Here is a 27,443-nt window from a genome sequence, read left to right as displayed (position 1 = left end):
GCCCAGGCGCTGAGTAGCGCCGTGGGGAATGTCCCGGGGTAAGTTAGCGGAGACGCCGGTTGAACTCCGCCCGGCTGCGCTGCTAGTTTTAGGGCCTGAGGCTCGCCGCGTTCCGAAATGGCAGAGGAGTCCGACAAAGCCGTGAAGTACTATACCCTGGAAGAGATCCAGAAGCACAACCACAGCAAGAGCACCTGGTTGATCCTGCATTACAAGGTGTACGATTTGACCAAATTTTTGGAGGAGGTGAGTTGGTGGAGGCAGGATGCCGACTGGAGTTTGGGGGTTCCCTGTCGAGACTTGTCGTTCGCAGCGTGGTGGGATTGACCTGCCCGGCTCTATGTGCGCACCTGAGTGTGTTAACCAGTGCGTGCGCACCCGGCTTTGCACACCTGGGAGCTGCTCCCCGCGTCTGCATACTTGTGTGTGCACCCCCTGAGTCTGTACACCTGGGAGCGGACCCCGAGTTTGTACACCTGAGGCTGCGCGCCCGCGTGTTCACACCTGGAGGTGCATAAGCCACTGCCGCGACCAGGTGAACCAATTTAGCAGCCCTTGTAGGGCAGAAACTGTCTCCTGAGACCCTTCGCGGGCATGTAGGAGAGCACCACTTCGCACTTCGTGGGAAACAAAATCTCATCTGGAGCTGTCTTCCTAAGAGAGAGCGCAACTACGGAAGGATTTTTGAAGATCCTTTTTATCCTTGAGTGTGCATAGACCAGGTCTTCATCTAGGACAGGGGTCGTCCCACTTATTATTCCTGGAGTGGATTCCTAATTGGAGCCGGTTGGAGACCACCCACCTTGAGAGCTGTGGGATCCCACAAGAGGGGACCTTGAGTTCGGAGGTCCAGGTGTGGTCTGCGCCGGCTCTCCCCCTGGCATCCACAAGCCCACCCCACCATCCACGCCCACCCACCCGCTGTTCACCTAGAGGGCGCCCAGTGATATTTAAGGTATCCAGTGACGACTTCGGTGAGGTACAGTAGTCGACTCCTGCGAGTGAGCGTGGGGGTATGTGTGTGGCTTTGATGAGGAGCAAGGGGGAGGGACAGAGAAGTGAAAAATGCCAGTGCGACTTCATCCTTAAGCAGCTTTGGGAATTGTAAAGTAACTTTGCTTAACTTTGAGGAAAACATTTCTTTGATGAGATTCTTTGCGTTGATTATAATTTTTGCAATAAATTCTAAGGAGTTTTTCTTTGCTGCCTCTGGCTGTGTTATATCACTGTGGGGGAGTTTCAGTCATAAATCTTCATGTAACACTTACTCTCCTTCATTTCCCCAGACAATAGACAGGAATGCTTAGTGATGGGAATTTTCTACATAGTTTGTGAGGAAAATGAAGATAGAGGCCTGGTCTGAGCTGGATCACAATTTATATCAAAGGACATTGGTTTTGTAGAGAATGTTTTAAAAAAAAAATTTTTTTAAAGATTGAAGTTGATGGTTATTAGTAAGATATATTACTGTTAAATTGTCCTCAGGTGATGTGCCAGAAGATAAAATAGTGTCCTGATCTGGTTAAGAGTGGTTTATAGTAGGGGGTCAGATCTGATCTGTCCTGTTCCTTCTGCTGAGCTACAGAGCTTATTTGCTATTAGAGATTCTTGAACTAGTAATCCTGCATCATAAGGTCAGGTCTAATTGATACCAGATGTCTGCTTAAAACTGTTCCTTCCCCCTTCCCATGGTATATGTAATTGTAGAATTTTAAGATCCATTGTGTGCTTTCTTTATTTGTGTCTATAAAAAAGAATAGCATTTATAAAATAATAGAATATTTTATGTTATGAAGCTTTGCCATTTTTTTCTTTCTTTTTTGTGGGGGTCTGTCCTATTCATTGTGTTGTACAGGGGGCCTCCATGGTCTCCCCCCACCAGATGCCAGTATCACACCCTCCCCCCGTTGTGACAACCAAAAATGTCTCCAACTATTACCAAATGTCCCCTTGGGGACAACAAAGTCACTGCTAGTCAAGAATCACTGCCCTAAGATATATTTTGCATAACTTTTATGGATACATTTCTCAGGAGATAAGGAAGAGAAGATGATTAAGCTTTACTAAAAACCATTTACATTTCATTCTTATGAGGCAGAAAAGGAATTGCACAAGGTTTTCTAAGCGAAACGGGAAGAGATGCAAACCAGCTGTTCAATGGGTGAATTAGCTGACAGCAAATTCCTTTATTTTTCACTCAGTTTTCAATACTCTTTCTTTAAAAGTAGCTTGGGGAGAACATCTCTCAAGAAAAATGGGATGAGTCGAGTTTATCACTAATATTTGATAACTAATACTTATAGCAAGATAACTCAAAACTACTGTTTATAGTGAGATACATAAAAACAAGTTTACAGCGGTTCCTATAAACTAAACTTTTCTTAATTGCTTCTTGGTAGAAACTCCCCAGAATAGCCTATCTGTGACACCACTGCTCTCTGGTACTCACTCACGCCCTTCCTTTTGATCAGTGATCCTGTATCTGCTGAGTTCTTATAGTGGAGACTGTGGAACTCGAGAGGAAGAGATATCAGTTCTATTCTCCGAAGTTTCCGTTTGAGGAAGCAGGAATAACACAGAAAACAATGCATGGGCAGGGATTACACACAAAGCTGTGCTGTATCAGCCAGAGTCTAGTTCAGCGGTGGGGAGTGGACCCGGCGTGGCCGTGTGAGGCGTCAGGCATCGACTCTGGTGAGTAGGGCCTAACATCGGCGGTGACAGACCGGCTCCCAGAGCTGGTCTGGATTAAGGTAGAACAGGACAGTGGCTGACATTGTGAAATGGGACCGATCAGAAGGATGAAGGTATGCAGCGAGGAGGAGGCTCCTGCAGCCTGTTCTAGCTGGTCATCGGCGGTGCCAGCCTTCCCAGAGCATCTGATTCTACTTTTAGGGGACATATGTTCTATTTACTGTTTTCACTGTCTGTTTTCACTTTTTGTGACCATCTCTGATTAATGCAGTGTCCTAGGCTTTGGCTTCCTGCCCCAGCTTAGCCATCCTAGGATTCCCTGCCAGTGGCTTACTGCATCTTCAACATCTCCTTCACAGACCTGCAGGGCGCTCTGCCAGAATTTTCACTTCCTCCTAGATTCCTCCTGTTCCGTTGTTAGGGCAGTGCTATTTATCTCATCCCTTCTCTTGAAACAGAGAAAGGAGCCCAGAAGATATGTTTCTCCCCCCTTGCCCTGCCCCCTTTCTTCCATCATTTAAAAGCTCCAGAAATTCATGAAGGCTTTGCGTGGTAACTAAAGAAGATTCTACTTTCCCTAACTTACCCAAATATGAAAGAAGTTTTTTGTTTGTTTTTTGCCTTCCTACCTCTAAATAGTGAACTTTCATTATGGGCTAGATCTCCGTATATATCATAGATCTATATGCATGTCTGTATTCATGTTGAGACAGTATATACTGTGATGGATGGAAGGGGGTCCTAGTCTGTGCCTACGCTCTCTATGCCTCATATGCCTTATTTAACGTAAAATGGGAGGATGACAATAGTGCCAACTTTGAGGGGTTATGATAAGAAACAAAATAATGCTGGTTAAACATATAACACAATGGCAGGTGTATGGTCTTCACAGTAAATGCAAACTCCTATACCTGTACAGGTCAGCATGGGGTGTGGCTTTCTTTCTGTAGCACCATATGCAGCTGAGTGCTAACATGAGATTTTAGGTGAAGGTGAAAATCTGGCAGGTGATGTTGAAACAGGAGAGCATTATAAAAATTATACCTTCTGGGCAAGAACACAAGTGAAGTTTCTAAGTTGTGCAGTGAGCTCCATCTCCTGAAATAATAGCCTTATAAAGCTGTTTTGTTTTCCAGAGAAGGGTAGACACCTGAGAGGGAAGATTGGCTCCTTATTACTGGCAATCTCAATAGCAGCAGGTGTTCAGTTACTATCTGATACTGATCTATAAGATTATGAGCCTTGTTGCCTACGTATTTTTTGAAAATTTATTTATTTTATTTATTTATTTTTGGCTGCGTTGGGTCTTTGTTGCTGTGCGCGGGCTTTCTCTAGTTGTGGCAAGCGGGGGCTACTCTTCATTGCGCTGTGCGGGCTTCTCATTGCGGTGGCTTCTCTTGTTGTGGAGCACGGGCTCTAGGCGCGTGGGCTTCAGTAGTTGTGGCATGTGGGCTCAGTAGTTGTGGCTCGTGGGCTCTAGAGTGCAGGCTCACTAATTGTGGCGCACGGGCTTAGTTGCCCTCTGGCATGTGGGATCTTCCCGGACCAGGGATCGAACCTGTTTCCCCTGCATTGGAAGGCGGATTCTTAACCACTGTGCCACCAGGGAAGTCCCTGCCTCCGTATTTTGAAGTAGGTGGGTTTTGTTTTTCAATTCTGAGTTATAGTTTTTGAACTTATATTTGTGAATTTGAGTCTTGTCATTTCTGATTATATCATTAGCAGGGTTAACGACTGTAGAACTTTTAATGAAAATGCAGGCATTTGGGGCCAGGGAGAAAAATGGTTTGCTTTTCCCTTTCTGTGAGTTGGGCAGTAGCATTTATTCAGGTCTTATGAGTGCTGTGGAACATGAGAAGAAAATATCACATAATTGATGGCAGTAATATTAACTTGCTTTCAGTTCAAGTCTTTACATGTTTAATTTGTGAAATAGACACCTTCCTGAAAAATACTATAAAGCATAATATTTTGTGTCAAGTTGTCCTCCTTTACATGATCAAAATGGAAACTTGTTTCTGTAGAACTTTTTCTGGTGATCTTGGGATTCTGATGCTCTGTATCTGCATCTTAGATGTTCTTTAACAGCATTCTGCCTTACAAAGCTGTTGGCTTCTGACTCACTTTTGCCTTTTGAGTCTTAGGCAGTATTCTCTGTAGCAGGTTTTGTTTTAAGGACTTACTTTTTGTTGTTTTCCTTGAACATGGCTGCCTGCTTTGCAGAGACGAGTGGTTCCAAGCCTGGGGGACCTCAGTGCCCTGGGGAGCCAGGAGGAGAGTGTGGGTGCTTGAAACTCAGTGTCCTTAATTTTGAAAAACACAGAGGACCCTACATCTTTACTGTTGGTAGGACTGTCATATTTAGTGCTAAAATCCCAAGTGCCTTTGTTTTTTTCAAGGAAGTTTGATAATATCCTGAATCTTATACTACTATAAAGCTGCAGTTGCAAATATGTCTTTGATGAGTGTGAAATGGAAAAGTTATTACTATTTAACATACATAGTTTGGTAAATAAACCTCAGAAAATATGAAATCCATAGGAGGAAAATGTAAAGGGATCCTTGGTGGTAAAGGTGGTTCAGGCATCTTGGGTAAATAGCCGTCAGAGCCTCATCTCACAATGGTGAATGTGAGAATTTATATGTTGAAAAAATCCAGGAGCTGTGAGCACATTTAAAGTTGTGACACTGGATGAGATGGCCGAGGGAAAGTGGAAAACACTAACTCTGTGACTAGGGCAGGGGACCTAAGATAACTAGTACAGCTTTAAAAGAAAACAGACATCCAGTTGGTACACAGCTGCTGTTATTTGCTTTGAGATTTCCCCCCAACCCCCATATCCAGGGTTCTCCATAGGAACCAGGGAGAAAGTAAAGGGAAGTTGTGAAAGAATGAAAAGAAAACCTTTGGAAGGTCAAAGGGCTAAAATGTGCTTTTCTTTCCATCTGCTGTCGTTTTACTGTGTTGCCTTCTAGAAGGTGGAGAAAACAGCCATTCCAGTTGCCCATGGGGAGTTTTTAAGTAGAGAAAGTTCTGAAGGAGTCTTCAAGGATGCCATTTGTTCCTAACACAGATGACATCTGCATGATTTTAAGAATCTGTATTATTTCATTCAAGAAAGAGATTGTTGGGCATGCGTGCAGAGGTTAAATGTTGTTTTCTAAAGGCCTCTTAAATAACTGGCCTGGAAGGGCTTGTTCTGAATGGAAATCTGATGAGGTTACTGCTCTGATGAAATCCTTCTGTGGATTTAGCTAATCCCCTGCCCTCTCCTTCCCACCCCCTCGCTGATTTCGGTCCTGCCCTCTGAGCTGTGGGTGGTACTGTGTTTGCTTGTCTGCCAAAGTCCCCGTCTCACTTACACGTGGTTCCTGGGGGCCTCAGGAAGGGTCTCTCCCTCCTTCCTTCACACCGTCGTCCGTCTTCACCTTCCTTTCTTGTGGCTCTAGTTGTTAAACTGTCTTCCTCTTCAGAGCCCCTTTCCTGACATAGTCTTCAGGATTTCAGTGGTTCCATCACATTGGTTGTTGATTTATGAGTTTTCAGTTCAGGTAATGTATATTGTTATTGTGTTAAAGAATGTGATTTCTAGAAGAACATAAAAAACTTCATTTTGTAGAAACAGACTGTCATTTCTCTGCTTAGTCCCTTTCCATGGCTTCCCAATGCATTTAGAATAAAATGCCGCCTCTCTCCCGGTGTAACAAACTCTGCGTGATCTGGCCCCTTCCTTCCTCTCCCACCTCAGCTGGTAACACTGTTGCCTTGCCCTCCACACCTTTCTGTGTCCCTAACAAGTCAGGCTTGTTTCTGCCTTAAGACCTTTGTGCAGTTTTCCTTCTGCTTGGTGTGCCCTCCTTTCACCACCCTCTTCAGGTCGCCGCCCAATGTCTTCTACCAGAAAGGGGGATGTTCTGTCTCATCCTGCAGTGTCGGAGGTCCCGGGGCCCAGTGTTTTCCACTTTCCCTCAGCCGTCTCATCCAGTGTCACAACTTTAAATGTGCTGACAGCTCGTGGATTTCTATCTCCAGGTCACAAAGATGTCTCTCCTACACTCAGGATTCTCGTATCCGCAACTCACTTCGCATCTCCACTCAGATCTCTAACATGCCTCTCAGACACAACGTGTTGAAGACTGAACTGACCTTCCCTCACACATCTTGCTGCCACCTTCCGTATCTCAGTGATGACACTTCCATCCATTTGCTCAGGTCGAAAACCCTGGGGTCATGTCTGATCCTTCTGTCTCTCTCACACCCACACTGAATTCCCCAGAACATTCTGTGGGCTCAACTTTTATAAAGGAGTCAGAATCCAACTAATCTTTCCCCCTCTATGCCGGCTCCCTGCTCCAAGCACCATCACCTCCAGCCTGGTGACCCTCACCCCTGACTGTGTATTTTTGGTAGTAGAGTGCTATTTTAAGATGTCAGATCCTATCACTTTCCTATTCAAACCCTTCAGTGGCTAATGACACCACCCAATTTAAGACTTTGGATATAGCTGCAGTAATCAAGAAAGCGTGGTCCTGGCAAAGAGACGTATACGTAGATCAATGGAACAGAGTAGAGAAACCAGAAGTAGACCCATGCAGATACTTCTGACTTTTGACAGAGATGCAAAAGCAATTTGATGGAGGAAGGACAGCCTTTTCAACAAATGGTTCTGGAACAATTGGACAACAGTAGTCAAAAATATAAATCTTGACCCAAACCTCACACTTTATATAAAAATTAACCCCAAGTAGATCATAGATCTAAATATAAAATTTTAAGATTTTGAAGAGACTTAGGATTAGGCAAAGTTCTTAGACACAACAGCAGAAGCATGATCCATATAAGAAAAAGTGGATAAATTGGACTTCATAAAAATTAAAAACTCTGTTCTTTAAAAGATCCTGTTAATAGAATGAAATGACGGGGCCATTGACTAGGAGAAAACTTTTTCTAATCTCATATCTGACAAAGGACTTATATCCAGAATAATAAAGAATTTTCTAATCTCAACAATAAGGAAACAAATAATCCAAATAGAAAATGGGAAAAAGACTTGAATAGACATTTCCTCCAAGAAGATATATGAATGGCAAATGAATACATGAAAAGATGTCCAACATCATTAGCTGCTAAGGAAGTGCAAATTAAAACCACAGTGAGATACTATAACATACTTGTTAGAATAAAAATTACTGATAACCCAAATTCTGGTGAGGATGTAGAAATGCTGAATTGGTCATGCATTGCTGGTGAGAATGCAGAATGGTACAGACACTCTGGAAATCAATCGACCTGTTCTAAAAAGCTAAACATAGACTTACCGTATGACCCAGCAGTAGCACTCCTTGACATTTGTCCTAGAGAAATGAAAGTTTATGTCCACATAAAAGCCTGTACGCAAATCCCAGCAACTAGAACAATGCTGGCACAGAGAGAGGACTCAATATTGATTGATTGAATGAATAAAAGTTTGTAAGTGTAAACAATATCAGACAATTGATACAGAGTGGCTGTTGGGCTGGCAGCTTTATTTGTAAAGCCCCGAACTGGAAACAACTCAACATGTTCCTCAGTGGGTCCCTGGTGAGACTGGTACATGCATAGAGGGAAGACAACTCAGTAGTAAAAAGGGAATAAAGCAACCTGACTGGGTGTCAAGGGTATTACGCTAAGTGAAAAAAGACAGTCTCAAAAGATTGCACACAGTGTGCTTCCATTTCTGTGACATTCTCAGAATGACGAGGTCACAGAAGTGAAGAACAGATGATAGGTGGTGGGGGAGGGGGACTGCAAAGGGGCAGGAGGGGGAGCGCCTTTGTGGTGACAGAATGGTCCTGTGTTCTGTGAACCTGCATGTGGGAAAGTGCCACAGACCAGGACACAGAGATACACCAGACAGACACACAAGTGCACACAACAACTCTAAGTCAGTCTAGTGACCCCTATTTAAGATATTTGCTGGTTTTGACGATGCATTACAGTTATGGAAAATGTTGCCCATTGAAGGAATCTGAGCGATGGGCACATGGCACCTCTCTGCAGCTATTTTCAATATAAAGAGTTAAAACAAAAAACACATTCATCAGCTCCCTCTCTTTTGTGGTTAAAGCCAAGCCTGTAAGGCAGCTACAAGGTCCCACCGCCTTCTGGCACGTACTGCGTCATGCATGCTGATACCCTTGCTCTTCTATGAACGTGCCAGGAAGCCTTCCACCATATAACCCTTTGCGCTGGAAGGTTATCCCCCAGATAGCAGCATGCTCACTCCTTCGCTGTCTCAACGAGGCCTCTCCTGAACCCCGTTTACAACTGGTCACCCCCCGGCCCCTGCATTCTGGGCCCACCACCCTGCTCTGGTGTTTCTTTTTCCTGTAGCATATGTCACCTTCTGACATGCCATGTAACCTATTTCTCACGTTTACTGCTTATCTGTCTCCCTCCACTGGAATGTAGACTCTGTGAATGCAGGAAGTATCCCAGCAACTGGAACAATGCTGGCACATAGAAAAGACTCAATAAATAGTTATTTATTGAATGAATAAGTGAAAGTTTACAAGTGTAAAATATTAGAAAATCGATGCAGAATGGCTGTTGGGCCAGCGTGGATAATTTCCTGACAGCTTGTTTTATTTCTCTCCTGCCTCCAGTTGCCTGTTTTAGCCAATTTTTTTTATTCTTAACACTAGATATAAAAGGAAAAATAGGCCTAATGATTTGGTATTGAGGAGGACTGGTTCCACCCTCAATCCTCCTTTTCAGTCTCAACTGTAGCCTGTCCTGTCCTCTCATCTTTTGGCCATTCCAACTCAAGATGGATCCTAGCGTAGATAGAGGAATAGCCCCTCTTAGATCATAACCCATCTTCCACTGGGCCCTCAATTTTGGTGGCTTTGCTTGTTCTTATGAGGAGCGTTAGGTTGAGCTGGGTCACAAGGCAAGCGGTGCGTGCTCTAACTCTCCTGTCCTCGGTGTCCCCTGCTCTTGTCCCTCGGAGGCAGACCTGTCCCTGCCCCTTCCTCTACCCCAGGGTCATTACTTCTCAGTCTGGGACTTACTCTTCCCTTCAGAGATCCCAGGAGTTGTTACGTCTCCAGTGAACTCACTTATTTAACCTAATGATGTAAGTTTAGTGATGGTAGAATTAAAAATATTGGTCAGGGCACACTGACTAAATGCAAAATTATCTTTGATTCATGGTAAATTTGGGGCCAAACATTTACTGTCTCAACTCTAAAAGTAACCATGGGGCTTCCCTGGTGGTGCAGTGGTTGAGAATCTGCCTGCCAATTCAGGGGACACGGGTTTGAGCCCTGGTCTGGGAAGATCCCACATGCCGCGGAGCAACTGGGCCCGTGAGCAACAGCTACTGAGCCTGCGCGTCTGGAGCCTGTGCTCCGCAACAAGAGAGGCCGCGACAGTGAGAGGCCCGCGCACCGCGATGAAGAGTGGCCCCCGCTCGCCACAACTAGAGGAAGCCCGCACACAGAAATGAAGACCCAACAGTCAAAAAAATAAATTTATTTAAAAAAAAAAAATATATATATATATAAAATAAAATAAAAGTAGCCATGAATGATTTTTCTTCTCTTTCTTTTCAAGGAGAGAACACTGTAACAGCACTCTGCAGGATAGCTACCAGCTCACAGCTGCATTGCTTATCTGTTCTCATCCTAATGACCTTTAAGAATGATTTCATGTAGCGAATGTTCTTTGTCCTTATGGTGTGTTGTTTCTATTAACTCTTGTCATTGGGTCTGTGGCTTAGTAGGATCAAGCCAGTTGATTAAATCCACAGAAATCTCTTCAAGATGAAGGGCAGGGTGGAAAGAAGGGGTCCCTTGGGGTTTGGGGTTTGGTGCTGGACTTGGCCTCAGCAGTTTACAGGGCCCAGGCGCTGTGTGAGGTTCTGTGCAAGGTTCTTTCTGGCAGTATTGAATGTGCAGTATTGAATAAGAAAGGGAACGAAATTGATATTGATGGAACACCTATTACATGCCAGGCATTATACTAGTTATATCACTAATCTCTGTAGTTTAAGTGGGAGAGGTATCTAATGATGGAGAAATGGAAGCTCAGGAAGAGCTGCTACCTTCCTGGGTTGCTCTGCTAAGACGTGGCAGAGCTGGATCTTGAATTCAGCTTCCTTTGCTTCCAAACCTGGGCTTCTTCCGTAACACAGTACTACCTGGATGTGGAGGCCAAGACAGCTGGAGACCAAACCGCAACAAAGGTGCAGGGGCTATGGCCAAATACGTGACTGCTGGGGGGTCTGCTTTAACATTTTGTCGAGTGATATGGGGAAGGGTTATTGATAGCAATTGGGAGGTGACATGTGCGTGATTCTGTTTTCTCATTGCCTCCCCCAAACAAAAACAAATAAAAAAGTGATCAACAGTGCATTTTTATCCATGTGAAATCCGGTTATTTACAGTGCCTGCAGTTCCTCCAGGGTGCCATTGTGTCTCTGCCTCCGGGCCTTTGTGTTCTCCATTTTCTTTGCATAGAACACGCCCTTCCCCACCCCTTTTCACCTGGTGAACCACCAGTGTACCTTTTACACCGGACTAAGCACCCCCTCCTTAGCAACCCATCCCTGGCCGCTTCTCACCTCCAGCTCTGGGAGAGCTCATCCCTCCCTCTGTTGTGCCGTGGCTCTGCACCTGGGGCTTACTATGTTTAGCTCTTACTTGTCTGCATGTCACTGGAGTGTAATTCCCTGAGGGCAGGGCCATGACTTACCCACCTTGGAAACAACAGAGCTTGGCGTGGCACTTGGCAGATGTTTGAGTGAGCGGGTGGGTCTCATAAGCCAGCAGCGGGAATGCAAAGATGGGCCTTGTTTCATGTTTCATTGCATCATTTTCAGAGTGAAATGAGGAGAAGTAATTCAGATGATGCCTGTGAGCCTCTGGTCCCTAAGCTTTGAGGGTTCAGTGAGAAGGTGTGCAGAAAGCCCCGAGGCGGTGCAGACGCAGGTTCCAGCCCCTTCACCCAGTCCACAGGGGGGCAGAGCAGAACAGAGGTCTGGGGAACCCAACCAGCTTCAAGGCCATCACCCTTTGCCTTATCAGAAACAGTGTCTAGAAATGATAGGAAACATTTGGCCGTCTTGTTATTTTTTTCTAAATTTTATATAAATTGATTGCACTCCAAATAGTTGTTTTCATTTTTGGCTTAACTATTGAAGATCATCTCTTTAGATAAATTGGTTTTGCTTAGTCATTGTTTATGCAGTCTTGTTTGTGCCACCGTTTTTTGGCAGTGTTAAGTGTTTGGACTGAAAGATCCTATTTAAAACTCCAGAACTGGTGGACTTTGGGTCCATATAACATTACATTTATGTAGAAAGGGTTTTTCTATTATTATCATTCGTTTTTGCCTAGTTAAGCAAACCCTCGAAGTGAATGGCTTTGACCTGATGAGTATTGCGATACTGCAGTGTGGTTCTGCATTCCCTTCTGGGTTTTTTATTGGGACAGCCTTGTAGCCACACAGAGCCCTGAGACAGAAGCATGTCTATCCTTTGAATTGTCCTTAGTTATTAAGGCCCAGGAAGGCAGGGCAAATGACATTTCTTGGGGTCTAGAAGTGAGATTCCCCAACAAAGTCCCCAAAGAGATATGTACAAAGAAACTTTATTTTTAAGGCATCTAAAGTCACTGTGTTCAGAAACATGAAAACGGCCATTTAATTTGCCCATTCAAAAAAGAGAGGGGAGGTTTGGACTGTAAGTCAGACCCCAGTGTTCTGGTCCTGCTACTCCATGAACTGTCAGTGCGATGTTGGGCTTAATTTCTCTGTACCCCCGGTTATCCATCCGTGAATTTAAGGATGTTGGGTCTCTGAAGGTTCTTTTAGACTCTGAACTTCTGGGGTTTTAACATGTAGCCTAGCCTTTTGAGTTAAGATCTCCAGTTGAGTTTTATGCTTTGGATGCTTTGCTCACAGGTGAGGTGGAGGGCAGCCGACTTTCAGGAAGCCGAGAGGGGCTTCTTATTAAGGCTGGCGCCTGTGGGCCGGTAGAGGGAAAGAGAGGGGTTTGTGCTGCTATGCTGGTCAGATTGCTGCATGTCTGCAGTGGTGCTCTCCCTGTCTGGATTTTGAGCCTCTCTGTTCTAACCATGACAGGTCCATCCGGCATTTTGTCATGGTCGCCCTGCTCTTCAGGAACCCACAGTGATCCTCAGTGTCTTCCACTTCACACTGGCTCTCAAGGCCCTAATGGTTTGGTCCTTCTAACCATCCAACCTGTGTTAGGATTCTCCAGAGAAATAGAACCAATAGGAGATACTCATACATATTTCATATATATATTTATGTATGAAGAGATTTATTATAAGGAATTGGCTTCCATGATTATGGAGGGTGAGAAGTCCCCCAGTCTGCCATCTGCAAGCTGGAGACCCAGGAGAGCTAGTAGAGTGACTGTCTGAGTGTGAAGGCCTGAGAACCAGAGGAGTCAATGGGAGGCTGAGGGTGGGGGAAGGAGAGATGAGATATCCCAACTCAAATAATGATACAGGAAAACAGGTGAATTCTTCCTTGCTCCACCTTTTGTTCTATTCAAGCTCTGAATGGATTGGATAGTGCCCACCCACATTGAGCAGGGCCATCTCCTCCACTGAGTCCACTGATCCAAATGCTAATCTCATCTAGAAACACCTCCCAGAAATCAAGTTTCACCTCAAGTTGACATGTGAAGTAAGCCATCACACAGCCTCACATGTTTTACTTTATTCACACTCGTCTCTTCAGTTGCCCTAAGTATGCCATGCATATTTCAGCTCTACCCACCACCAGTCCCTCCCATCAGGAAACTTGCACAAGCCTCTTAGATAGCCTCATCCACCAGAGGGCAGACACAATCACAGAGAGATAGACAAAATGAAAAGGCAGAGGATTATGTCCCAGATGAAGGAACAAGGTAAAACCCCAGAAAAACAACTAAATGAAGTGGAGATAGGCAACCTTCCAGAAAAAGAATGCAGAATAATGATAGTGAAGATGATCCAGGACCTTGGAAAAAGAATGGAGGCAAAGATCGAGAAGATGCAAGAAATGTTTAACAAACACCTGGAAGAATTAACAAACCAACAGAGATGAACAATGCAATAAGTGAAATGAAAAATACACTAGAAGGAATCAGTAGCAGAATAACTGAGGCAGAAGAATGGATAAGTGACCTGGAAGAGAGAATGGTGGCAATCACTGCCGTGGGTCACACATGAATAGTCAAAACTATGAGACTATATCTGTGTTTTTCTTCTTTAACCTCAAATTAATTGTATGCTTTTTCAGGATCAAATTATGTCTATTTTTCATGTACTTTTGTGTGTCCCAGGCGATGCTTTGCACATAGTATTCATAAATATTTAATAATAATTAAATGAATTAAACAAAATTGAATATGAAATTATATGGTTTCTGAATGGTAAGAACTATTATAGTTCAGGAGAAGGAAAGGGGTGTGAACTAGAATAGTTGGAATGGGAAAGTTGTTGTCAGTCACTTAACCAGTTGTATATACTAGTTCTAAGACCAATGTGTAATCAGCCGTGCACATCTCCTTTATTTATCCAAACTTGCTTACAAATATTTCTTTGTATCTGCCATGTGCCAGGCATTGAACTAGGTATTGGGCAGCAGGGATGAGAAAGACAGACAAAGGCCTCTGTCCTCATGAATCTTACAAATGATTGACAAAATAGAGCTTCAGGAGTTCTAGGTGCTGTGAAGGAAAGAGCAGGGAGGTGATAGAGACCGTGGTGTGAGGACGGGGTAGGCCCTTCTGGATGGGCAACTCAGCAAAGGGCTCTGAAAAGCTGACATGTGAGCAGGGATAAATGAGGGGACAGACGAAATCTCATCAAGGTTTGGGAGAAGAGCATTCCACACAGAGGCAAATGTAGGGGTTCTGAAAATCCTCAGATGTTAGCTTAGTCCAGGGTAGCTGGTCATAGTGGAAGCGAGAGAGGTAACAGGTAAACAGGTAACAGGCATGATGGAGTAAGCACAGTCGATTGTGGGAAGGATGGAGAAGAAGCAGGAGACCCGTTAGGGGTCAGTTGTGGTTGTCCATTCAGGAGATGCTGGTTTGGTCTTAAGGTGGTAGCATTGGAAGTGGGGAGAGGTGGTTAGCTTCTGAATATGTTGTGAAGATAACCAGCTGGATTTGCTGATGGATGGCAGTGAGAAGGAAAGAGGAATGAAGTTTGATTTCTAGTTTTTGACTGCAGCAACTGTATGCATGGTGGCAACATTCACTGAGAATAGAAAAACTGGGAAGGAGTGTATCTGGGGGCAAAGTAAAACGTTCAGTTTTGGTTATGTTATGTTCAGGATGCTCATTAGACATTGAGTGAACAGGTAAGTAGGCTGTTGCATGTGGGAGAAGTCTGGAGCTCAAAGGAAGCCTAATGAACTGCACTTGCTAGAGAACAGGTAATATTCTGGGTCGGAGACCAGGTAAGATCACCAGGAGAGCTAGTACAGGTGGAATGGGAGAGCGCCAAGGACTGAGCGCTGGGGTTGAGACTTGGAGAAGATCAGGAGGGGAAATAAAGTTGAAGGGAAACTAGGAGAGCCTGTTGTACTGGAAGCCACGTGAAGAAAACATTTCAAGCAGAAGAGATCCACTGTGCCAGCATCGCTGAAAGCATTTATGCTGTGAGCAGTAGAAAGCCAGTTGTAATTCCAGGACCTGGTAGCCACCATTCTCTTTATACCACAAGAATTTACCACGTGTTTCTGAAAGTGTTCTTAGGAATGGGTAGAGATTGTGACAGTTGATGTCTTCTGAATTATGGATTATGCCAATGTTTCATCTTTTAAAATCTATTTCCTGTTTATTTGCTTGCAAATAACCCTTATATACAAAAAGATGTAAAAAATGAAAGCTATTTCCAGTTATTTTATTGGTATTCCCTACTTTGTATCTGGAGATTCTCATATGTTATCAGCGCAAGGTGGTACTTGGGGACCTTATAATAAGTAGAGATTTCACAGAAGCAGACCGGGAATTATGCACATGGAAAATGGAATCTTCCTCTGGAAAAATGGGAGATTTTTTGTTAGAAGGACAATTCCAGTGGGAATGGCTTGCTTTGCCATGGCTGCCGCCGATTCTGTCCTTCCTAGGTCCTCCTACCGTCACCGCTGACGTTCCCTCCAGTCTTTCTCTCTCTCTGGGCTCTACAGCGGCTGACTGCCAGCACACGGTGGGATGAGTGGAGGTCCTAGCGAGTGACCCTTTACCAGGACAGATTTCTGATACAGACTTCACCAAAATTTGTCTCAGACTCTTTTTTTTTTTTTTTTGGCGGTACGCGGACCTCTCACTGTTGTGGCCTCTCCAGCTGCGGAGCACAGGCTCCGGACGCGCAGGCTCAGCGGCCATGGCTCACGGGCCCAGCCGCTCCGCGGCATGTGGGATCTTCCCTTACCGGGGCACGAACCCGTATCCCCTGCATTGGCAGGCAGACTCTCAACCACTGTGCCACCAGCGAAGCCCCGTCAGACTCTTTTTTGTTACCTCTAATCTTGCCTGCCTGTAACTAGGCATTTTGGTCTTTTCCTTAATCTTTTAGAAAATCCTCAGATAATTTTGCTTTGCATGCCTGTTCTTATATCACTTTCCTTTTTCAAAGCCTTGCCTTTCCTTTGGGCTACCCCAAATTCTATAACCTGCCCCAAAGATAGTAGGATGTTCTCTGAGAGTTTCTGGAAAGAAATGGGAGACATAGACCATCTCTGGGAATAACCAAGACGGCGCCAACAGCAGCGTTCCCAGTTTTCTTTCTTTGTCACTTTCGGGCGCCAGCAGGTAAGGAAGAGCATTTCTTTTAGTCTTCAAATGTGATGGTTGCTTATTAAAACGGCAGCATGAACTTAGTCACAAAAGTGAGGACAGTGACAAGACGAATTGCGGAGTTCCACACCATCATGATTTAGACTTGATTTCCTTGGCAGTGTGTCTCTGTTTGCCTCTCCCTGCACATAACAAGCCAGTCCCATATTTATTGTCTTACCAAGACTTGAATTATTTTTCTCCAAAAATCAATTTTTAGGCTTTGTTTCCTTACTAATTGTTTAAAAAAATCCAAAAAAATCTTAAAAAGTAGAGCAAATGTATTTTAGCATCAATTCATTTATTCTATATTTTTTCCTAAACAGTGGTCCTTCAAACCAATATAACCCAAGATGTTTCTCTCATTCTCTATTTTTTCCTTAGAAAACTGCCTTATAAAAAAAAAAAGAAAACTGCCTTATAAATGGTTTAGGCAGGGTCTGAATCATAAATGGTTACATATGTGCATGCATACACATACGCATAATGCATACACACTTGCACATGCAATGCATGTGTGCATACATACATGTAGACACATACTTCTTTGTTTCCTGTGCTTGATGAGAAATTAAGTTGAGAAATTGTCCTTTTGTTTTAGGTGAAGACTATTGTGTTACGGTCTATGAAGTAGAATGTTTACTTTCTTCAGTTTAGCACTTTAAAGATAAAATTATATATATATATATATAAAAAATAAATTTATTTTATTTATTTATTTTTGGCTGTGTTGGGTCTTCATTGCTGCATGCGGGCTTTCTCTAGTTGCGGCGAGCGGGGGCTACTCTTCATTGCGGTGTGCGGGGCTTCTCATTGCAGTGGCTTCTCTTGTTGCAGAGCACGGGCTCTAGGCACGCAGGCTTCAGTAGTTGTGGTGCGTGGGCTCAGTAGTTGTGGCGTGCGGGCTCTAGAGCGCAGGCTCAGTAGTTGTGGCGCACAGTCTTAGATGCTCCGTGGCATGTGGGATCTTCCTGGAACAGGGCTCGAACCCATGTCCGCTGCATTGGAAGGCGGATTCTTAACCACTGCTCCACCAAGGAAGTCCCAAAATTCTATATTTTTAAAACTTGTATAATTTTCTGATTGTTTACAAAAGGCCAATCTATGTTTTGGTTTTTTGTTTTTGCGGTACGCGGGCCTCTCACTGCTGTGGCCTCTCCCGTTGCAGAGCACAGGCTCCAGACTCGTAGGCTCAGCGGCCATGGCTCATGGGCCCAGCCGCTCCGCGGCATGTGGGATCTTCCTGGACCGCGGCATGAACCCATGTCCCCTGCATCGGCAGGTGGATTCTCAACCACTGCGCCACCAGGGAAGCCCCAATCTATGTTTTTAACCTCATTTGAAATTTTTCTTTGAAGATAGGCTGTAACTGGAAAATAATGATTTAATTTGGGAGACTTGTCTATGGTCACATATCTTTAACAGGACCCAAAAGTTAAGGAACTCATGAATGAAGCCACCCACACAGAAGAAACAACAATCTGTGAATTTGCATAATTTGTGGGTGCTGCATAAGTTAGTCATTTTGTGTCTCCCACGTTGTTGCTTCTGTGCCTGTCAGGCTGTGCCTAAGAATAAACAGACTGTTCGAGAATTAACAAACCACATTTGTCATTGCCACGGCCTTGGAGATGCATCAGGAAGCTTCAAGCTGGCTTTCAGAGTGAGCCAGTCAACAGCCTGTACCTCCAGGGCGGCTTCCCATGTTTAAGTGGACTCATATTCTGTGCCCCAGTGGAAGGCTTTTAAATAAGTGTGGAAATACGTTCAAGATGTAGATTGGGTAAAGACTGAGAAAAGCTTTTTGAGATTTTGAGAGCTTTATGGAAAAGCAAAGAGGACATTCCCAAAGGATGAAAAATGTGTGCCTAATGGTTTTATTGTCATGTGAGTAACTGGGAAATAAACGTCTTACTATTGGAGAAAGTTTGTCTACACTTTCAAGTAGGAAATTGAATACAAAGGAATCGTTTTCACAGGTTATAAATGGTTTATATTGCCACATTGTCATCTGTGGCTTCTGGAGTAGCCTATTTGGTTAAGTAAACTGGCCACTTCCTTTTAACTCATTTGCCTGGAAAACATACTCATTTTTCTGTCTGTCCTTCAAACAGCACCCTGGTGGGGAAGAAGTCTTAAGGGAACAAGCTGGAGGTGATGCTACTGAAAACTTTGAGGATGTCGGACACTCTACAGATGCTCGAGAATTGTCCAAAACGTTTATCATTGGAGAGCTGCATCCAGTAAGCACCTTTTGGGGGCCTTGTTTCTCTTTAAGGCTGTGGGTTGACCTTACTCGAATCTGTAGACTTGCATATTACAAAATTTAAAAAGGAGAAAAGCAAAAAACAGTTCCTCCTGACTTTAGAAATAAATTGACCAGAAATTTCTTTGTATTTCCCTGGTTGCACTTTTCACCAGCACTTAGAATCCTCTCACTCCAGGGTCACGTCCTGGGGATGGTGCGTCTCAGACTCTGAAGTTTCCCTGAGCAGCAGATTTTAGAAGGTGGGGGTAGTGACCCAGCGTAGGGTTATTTTGTCTTTCTTTCTTCTTTGACCAGAATATTTTTCTTAAGAAACTCCTTTCTACTTTCATTAGTTTGAGGATATTTAAATTCTAAAAAATGATTTAGAAATTAAAAAAAAATCAGCTATGTTAAATGAATAAACTCTGCCTTCTGTAAAACCCACACATGGTCCTCAACCTTGTCACTCTACCTGAGACCTTTGAGAACATCATCTTTGGTGGCAATCCATGGACTGATTTTGCAGAAACGTAGGCTTGTTTTGGCTTTTATGTAAACCCAGGGCTGTAATAGGAATTTAGGCCCTTCTGCAGCATTTTAAAATGTACATTTATAACTTCACTCATCTGTCAACCAAAGTTATCAGGAATATAGCTGCAAACTTGGAGATGTGCAAACTTGGAATCTGGAGCAGACAGGTAGATCCCTCTCACCTCTACAGAGACCCTGGACCTCTCCTCAGAGCCAGTGCCTTCCTTTCTCCTCCCCCAGCTCTGGGCACGTTACCAGTGGCCAACCTGAAGGGGTGGAGGTGCTCCTAGAAGCGGGCTCCAACAAGAAAAAAACATAGCAAATAGCCTCAACCCCAGTGAGCACACCTAGAAACCATATGAAAAACAGCCATACAAAAAGTTCTGTTGCATCTAATTGATGCTTCTTGTAGTGACTGTGAATAAAGGAAAGGTTGAAGTAGGCTCTTTGGGGAAGCCTGAAGGTAGGAAATCTGTTTTAGAGCAGTTTCCGTCGAGTGAGACATGGTTTTTTTGGTGGTGGGAGATGGTACTTTGAGAAAGGAAGCTTCATTTATCAGGAAGGTTTATTCATCCACATATTTTCATCTTTATCTTCATATGTCACCAAAGCGAAATAGTTGTATGGTAATTGGAAAGGCCTTCCCTTAAAATGTTCCATCCTGTCCTTATTCTTTCCATTCCAAAGCTTGTGAGGGTAGAGCAGGTGGGATTTCAGGCTGTGACTGCAGCATTTCTGCCTCACCTGTGATCACCCTTTAGGGAGTAGATTATAACCCTATAATTGGGAGACTGCAGGAATTCACTGAGGATACCACACAAATTACACACACACACACACCCTACCCCCCCCCACCTCAAAGTGAATTTCAGAGGATAGAAGGGAAGAATCTAAGTAGGTCTCAGCTGCTCCCTGAATATATAGGCACTTAATCTGCTATTAATTTTTGCAGTCAGATGGATCAAACTGTGTATTTGATAACCTAGATGGAACCTAAAATGCTAATTACTGAATAATAATTTTTTTTTTTAAATCTCAGTAAAAGCGAGTACTTTGGAAATGGTAGTTTTACAGATGTTTTTCCTTTCATAATGGACCTTACTTTTTTTTTCTTAATTGCAGGATGACAGGTCAAAGATAACCAAGCCTTCGGTAAGTGTGACCATCTCCAGTATCTCAGCTATAGTTATCTGCGCTGTATTTCATACCTGTCAAACTGGAGGGCATTTATTTACCTGAGGCCAGCTTAGGTCTTTCTAGGTTAGATGAATATGTACCCTGTTGTCTCAGCAAAATTTTTTGTTTGTTTAGGCCGCTCAGTATATTTCATTAGGATAGCTTGTATATTCTTGTCACAAGACTCTCAATACTTAAAATAACTTTTTCACCATAATTATCAACAGATACCTTTTGAAGAGCTACTTTTTATAAGTAGCATTGTGCTTCTGATCTGAAAGATTTGACATAAGCCTTCTTTTCAGAGAACTTAAAATCTGAGCAGAGGTCTTAATACTTAAACCTTTAAGGACACTACCTATGTCTTCTTCATCTTCATGTCTCTGGGACATAGTAGGTATTCAGTAAATATTTGTTGGTTGAATTTAATGCTAATTAAAGAACTTTTTGATGTATTTTTCCTTAAAGAAGAAAAATAATTCTAGTAGTGCTACTCTTATGCCCTGGTTCACTAGCCCTTCTCTCTGAACTGATCACCTCACTTAGATGACTTAGTACCTTTTTTGAGGCTCCTTTTTGGACTGTTGAAATTCTGTGATACATGAAGTTTTTTGCTTTTTCTCTAAAGTCTGTCAGGGAAAAAGTGTAATTTTTCCCATTAGGTGTTCAGTATGTTAGTAAGCTTGGTGCATATCATTCAGCTGTAGTAAAACAAGGATTTGCTAAGGCTTGTTACCTGAACTTGGAACTAATGTAGGTCCAGCCATGTCCTGAACCACGATTCCTACCAGCAGAAAGCAAGCACCAATTAGAGCTAAGATCTCCTACATAACTGTTTTACTTCTGAGAGGCAGACTCTTCCTTTAGAACATAAGTGACTTTGCTGACTTAGAGCAGAACTGGAGGAATATGGGACAGGAACTTGCTATTTTTCTTAGAGGCCATAAGCAGACACAGTGAAAGAAAATACATGACCACTTTCCTAGATTTATCTTTTCTGTGCTTCTAGTTTATCAGAAGAGAGTGTTCCTTGTTGGGTGTGTCTTATAACCATTCCATCTATCTCCAGTCTGATAAATGTACACTGTGGTCTGAATTTTTGTCTGCTGAAGATATTCAAATTGTGAAGGAATCTGCACCAAAGATTATTAGCTTGAACCTGCCCAAAGGGAAACGGTGAAGCTGCCAAGTTAAGATATTTGTAGACACAGAGACACATTTTTAAGTTAGCAAATCCAGGTCTATCAATTTGACATGGACGATATCATTAGTGGCAATACCTACTGATAGGATTTTGTGGTTGCAGTTTTCAAAACATTGCTATGTTAGTGAATTGATTTGGTTCTCATGATATCACGGGGGAATTCCTGGACCTTCTAGGGAAGGTGAAGGCAATGAAACTCAGCCTTGTTCCAGGCTTTGACCTTGTTCAAGGTCACACACTGCAGACCCACTGCTAGCACCCACTTAAGGCTTGGCAGTTGCAAGTCTCTCATGCCTCCGTAGGCTCTAGCCTTCGCATCAAAGGCATCACTCCATCAGCAGTATTTTTAGGAAAGCCTTCCAGTGAAGAAATAGGCTAAGTGAGATGCAGTTATAAATGAGGTGACTTTGATTTGCAAAAGCTCAGTGGGCTTTGCATGCTTTTATTGAGAGCTTATCATGTACTGATTTCATTGTTAACCTTTTCCTGCTTGAAATTGAACCCCTCAAGGTCACGGAGTGAACAGGAGGCACAGCCTGTAATAAAGACCAGAGTCTTTTTTCCCTGTTCTGACAAATTTGTTAGTTACATACCAAAACCCAATTGTGGCCCAAGTGCTAATTCAAACTTGCCTTAACTCTTAAGCATCCCTGGGTTAAGAGCCTAACAGATAATAAGCAATCAAAAATGCATATTGTCTTTTACAGTTCAGCTCTTTAGAGGATCATTGTTGTTGCTGGCGGTGACGATGCACTAGTAGTGGAAGGCAAGCCAGCCAAGTTTCCATGCCGAGTTGTCAGCATGTTTGGTGAAATGCATGTGCTCGGTATAACAAAATAACAGATCCGTGTTTGCCTTCTGTTTACTATTTCAGGCTTAGCTGTCTAGTGTGACAATAACATTTTACCTTAAATGAACTGTTGTATTTGTTTCAGAACTGATTATGTCTTTCTTTATATGTCTCTAATAGCTAAATAATATTTTCTCATTGTCCAGTTACTTCTAGTAATCCTTATTAATTTTATTCATCTATGCAAAATTTGAAACCTAATCTTGCAGTAGTTATGGATACATTTTGTAGTCTCTAAGATTTAATATTGCTTAAAAAGATAATAACTGTGAAGTTTTCTTTTAAATGACTATTTTTTTCCCTCCTCCTGTGTCAGGAATCTTAAAGGCCATGTTACCAGGTTGGTGGGTCTCACAACTGCTTTGCTTGCTCTTCCTGGAAGGTTTCTGCCTTTCCATGGGAATGTCTTTAACTCGCCTTGCTGTGTGTAGCTTTGCCTCACTGCAAATCGCTGATTGTTTTGCTAATGGTTTTTTACCTTGTGTTTTGGGAAACTACAGAGATAGAACTCTGTGAAGCTGCCTTATTTCTGGCTACCTTTCTTTGAGGCACTAATACTTTTGCTGGTGTGGCGCTTCAAAAGAATGCTTCTTAACAAGTTTTTAAGCCCGAAAAAGCTTACATTTCATTAGGCCTTAGTTACCCCACTGTTTGGGGAAGTATGCATCTTCCTAGAGCCATCCATAGTTCATTTTCATGGTACTGACAGGAAGGACCCCACTCAGAAAGTGCTGGAAAGTGATACAGGCTGTAACTGAAAGACCGCGGCATTTGAAGGTTTCTTGGTGGGTGACAGTGTGAAGTCAGCCTGTGACGCCTCCAGTGTCTTTTTAGAGCCTTCTTGACAGAGTTAAAGAAGGCCAGGAAAGGTGGTCCAGACTGTTATAATTTAAGTGATACTTCTTATTTTTTCTTTTTGGTTGACATGTCTTTTTATATAATCTGGGTACACTTTTACTTCATATGAGATTTGATGAAATAACTGATGTTTTTATTGAACATTTCATTCATGCATTTGAAAAATGAAACAAAGATAATGAAACTTTAAAGATAATGATAGGTTCTGTATATGTATAAATGATACCTGTGTTCGGTTTCTATGTTAAAGTATTTAGATGTGCAGAATATTTTAGGTAGCCTATTAATTTTTAACATTTTCTTTCAAATTATCTAATTATTTTTTCTTCTGAAAAAATGGTGAAATTAGGTATTCAGGTGAGAAGTTTATGATATAATTTTCCCTTTCAACTGTTTTTGAAGAATGCACTGAATAAGAAGAATGAATTGAATAAACTATTGTGATCTTGTTTTTTTTTTTTTTTTTTTTTTTTGCGGTACACGGGCCTCTCACTGCTGTAGCCTCTCCCGTTGCGGAGCACAGGCTCCGGACGCGCAGGGTCAGCGGCCATGGCTCACAGGCCCAGCCGCTCCGTGGCACGTGGGATCTTCCCGGACCAGGGCACAAACCCGCATCCCCTGCATCGGCAGGCGGACTCTCAACCACTGCGCCGCCAGGGAAGCCCTGTGATCTTGTTTTAAAACAGGTTTTAGTCAATTGAATAAATGTTTAGATGTTCCCCTTAACTTACTTTACTTTTTCTCTTGTGTTTCAGGAAACTCTTATTACTACTATTGATTCTAATTCCAGGTATGTGGTAGTTTTCTTTAAAAGCATTATTGTGATCAGAAGGCTCCTAAAATCAGAGTTGGACTGGGGGCCTCTCCCCTCATCCGAGGCGCCTCTGTTGCTCCGGCTCCCGCCGTGTGCCTCTCAGTGGACAGGCCAGGGGTCATCTCCACTTAGCACCCAGACTACCCAGGGCCTTCCCTCCTCAACTGTCTGACAGCTCCGACCATGGACACTTTAGAGCGACCCCAGATCTCACCCTCCAGCTGCATCTACCTTAAGGAACAGAACAAATGTAGTCTCCTGTTCCCCCGTGGCAGTCCTGTGACCTGGGCAATCTTTTAATCTCCAGGCGGACATTCCTCATTTCCTTCCTCATTTGATATGTGGTCAGTTTCTTAAATTGTCATGATTATACCTCCCTAAGCATGGCTCAGTTTTCCCTTGTCCCTTTTTTAGGTTGGTCTTAAAATCGAATGCAGTAATCCAGTGTAGCATGAATCACTTGTTCTAAGGACTAGATTGCTTTATTATAGTTTAAGATCATAATGACATTTTTGGCAGCTCTACCATCCTGACTTGTTTAATTGCCATTATATACATTTTTGGGGACTCAAGCTCAAAGCTACACAGTCCTGCTTATTAATTTCACCCTGTCAAATTTTGCTGCCCCCAGGCTGTCAGTGTTCTGGTACATTCCATGCAGTATTTCCTTATTTCCTCTTGCTTTCCCCTGAAATGTCAGTCTCCTTCTAAATGGAAACTGAAAACCTACCAAATTACACTTATAATCTTTTTGCAATTTAAATCTTTATTTTGAACTTGATCTTTGAATGGGTTGATATGTGAAGAATATTAAAGGGTAGAAAGTTTATGACAGAAAATATATGTATACGTAGCTGTTACCGGCTCTTTATTCAGATTCTTAAACCTATACATTAATTTCTGTTTTCTAAGAAATTATAGGTTCAAATCTGTATTGAAGATCTTCCTAACCCTGCCCCTGATATCATCTGTCATTTATAGTAGATCAAAAATTCTATGCATCAGGACCGAACAATGTGTAAATTAGGGATTTTTGTGAATTTACACCACAAGTTAAGGAATTTGGGCCTGTTGTTTATTAATACGTTAAACCTACTACACACATGTAAAGAGTAGATTTTCAAAACAGAATCACAGAATGTTGAGCTGTGGTGCTAGTAGCAACCGTAGTAATCCCATGCTTCAAACTCCTTAACTTTATGCTCAGGGGACGTGATTTGCCCTTGGCTATAGAGCTTGCTGACGGCTCTCTTGAAATGAGAACCTTGGTCTTCTGGTTCTCAGTTCAGTGCCATTTTCAATTCTTCACTTACGGATGTAACTAGAATAAAACCTGCTAGGAATATTCACTTTCGTGAACTTGTGATATGTAACCCAGAGTGGGTGTCTTTTTGATAAGTCACTAGTTCTAGGTGGCATCTGTCGGGGGAGTGATTCATAGCTCTTTGTGTAAGTACATAGAAACAGATCTAAATGGAACCGGGAGGACTTTAGTTTTCTTATAAGGCTGGAAGGACAGACCAGTTGCCAGTATACCAGGACATGTGTTGTACTCACTGCACTTTCAGCAATTCAGTTACCTTTTCATCCAAAAAAGTTGGAGAGGTAATAAAAACATGCCATGGTGACTTTCATGGTAGAGAGAAGGAGCACAGTTTTGAGTGCCCTCCTTTGAACACCATGCAAGCATCACTGCTGTTTCTTTCCAGCTGGTGGACCAATTGGGTGATCCCAGCCATCTCAGCACTGGTTGTAGCCCTGATGTATCACTTCTACACATCGGAACACTAAACACGTTCTCAGAAGCCAATGGAAGAAAAGACTGCTTTGGTCTGGGGAGAAAGAAGCCACCGTTAACTGCTTCAACTGACAGAACCCTGCACCTGAAAATGATTTGAATACACCTGTTTTCCTTTCCTCCTGCATTAGACACAAAACAAACGAAAAGAACTGTCCTTTCTGCTCCTGAGCGTTTAGAGCGTGCCTTTTTATCCATCAGCTTTGTTTTGATGTTCCACCACTATGTCATTTGCTTATTGTGGGCACAATCCTTTAAAACATACCACCATGTTTGGCTGTCTGTTTGATATGTAATTGTCTTTAATGTTTGGAATCTGATTATTTGGCCGTCATTTAATTTGCTAATCTTTCAGATCCAAGTTGTCTGTCTGATGTGAGCAGGGATGTCCTTGGTTCTCTTCTTGTGCTGCTTCATCTAATTGAATAATCAGGTATTGAATGTTTCCAATGTAGTTTTTTTTTAAAGGAAATTAAGGAAGGCCCAGAAATAACAGCTTAAAGATTTCTAATAATTGTTCCACTTGAACAATCATATAGATGATAAAAAGAGAAAGTGGCCTGCAAGACCTAGAAAAGATACTCCATCTTTTCTTTGATTAAAAACACCAGCAACATCAACAAAAGACTGTGAACCATGAGAGAACATTACCACCGTCCATTCTCTCAGCTTAAACATGTCATTCCGAAGAGATTCTCAGCTATACAGGTTCTCAGGTTTTACAGACTCCTCCTGCAGAGGTGAAAACTGTTTACGTGCTCCTGTAAAGAAATGTTGATTCCCTAATTTGTAAAAACACACATGTGAAAGAGATTGTGGGACATTTGGAATCTGATTTTTGAAGAAATTTAGCTCTGGTGATGGGCCATGAAGAACTCTGGTGTGGACTGATTGAGTGGACTGATTCAGTCATCCCGTCTTTGTTTATTATTCTCTGCCCAGTGCTTTTTTCTTTAAATGTCGAAACTTGAGAGCTGAATTTACAGACTCGAGGTACTTTGTAGTTAGCAATGATTGTCCATTGGCCTGCTCGCCGACTGACGAGCCATGGAGTTCTTCAGAAATAACTAAACACATTGGAAAGGAATTTGTTTAAATTACAGAGCATAGATTTTTATAATCAATGACATGTATTACCCTCTGCCTTTTTTGTCACTGGAAGTTAGAGCGAATGTAGGAGGGCAGTGGGGCAGCTGTCTCTATCACATGGGAAAATACCTTGCAGAGGAATCCTTTGTTTAGATTTTAATAAACATAAGCCTGGAACAAAATCATGCCTCTTGTAATGGACTTGAAGTGCCCGACACATCCCTCTGCGTTTTGATACATCGACAGACGAGTCAGCAGGCTCTGCTGTAACATGCTGTCGTGACTGTGTAATCATGGATAGGTCAGTAGCTAAATAAAAATGACTGTGGAAGCTTCA

The 27,443-nt window shown here is 42.8% G+C and overlaps 1 protein-coding gene across 3 annotated transcripts; it reads left to right on the top strand.

Annotated features, from left to right (window-relative positions):
- On the top strand, positions 1–27,443 carry CYB5A (cytochrome b5 type A). 3 transcript variants are annotated; one of them, XM_060029220.1, is made up of 5 exons: positions 1–246; positions 18,653–18,781; positions 20,440–20,469; positions 24,161–24,195; positions 25,929–27,443. In XM_060029220.1, the coding sequence occupies exons 1-5, from the start codon at positions 118–120 to the stop codon at positions 26,008–26,010; spliced, it is 405 nt and encodes a 134-aa protein (XP_059885203.1). In that variant the 5' UTR covers positions 1–117; the 3' UTR covers positions 26,011–27,443. The 3 variants fall into 3 exon arrangements, with proteins under 3 accessions (XP_059885203.1, XP_059885204.1, XP_059885202.1); XM_060029221.1 differs by lacking the exon at positions 24,161–24,195; XM_060029219.1 differs by lacking the exons at positions 20,440–20,469; positions 24,161–24,195.

This window comes from Delphinus delphis, chromosome 13 (assembly GCF_949987515.2).
Source record: "Delphinus delphis chromosome 13, mDelDel1.2, whole genome shotgun sequence".
Lineage (NCBI taxonomy): Eukaryota > Metazoa > Chordata > Mammalia > Artiodactyla > Delphinidae > Delphinus > Delphinus delphis.
This window is presented reverse-complemented; position numbering and strand designations above follow the sequence as displayed.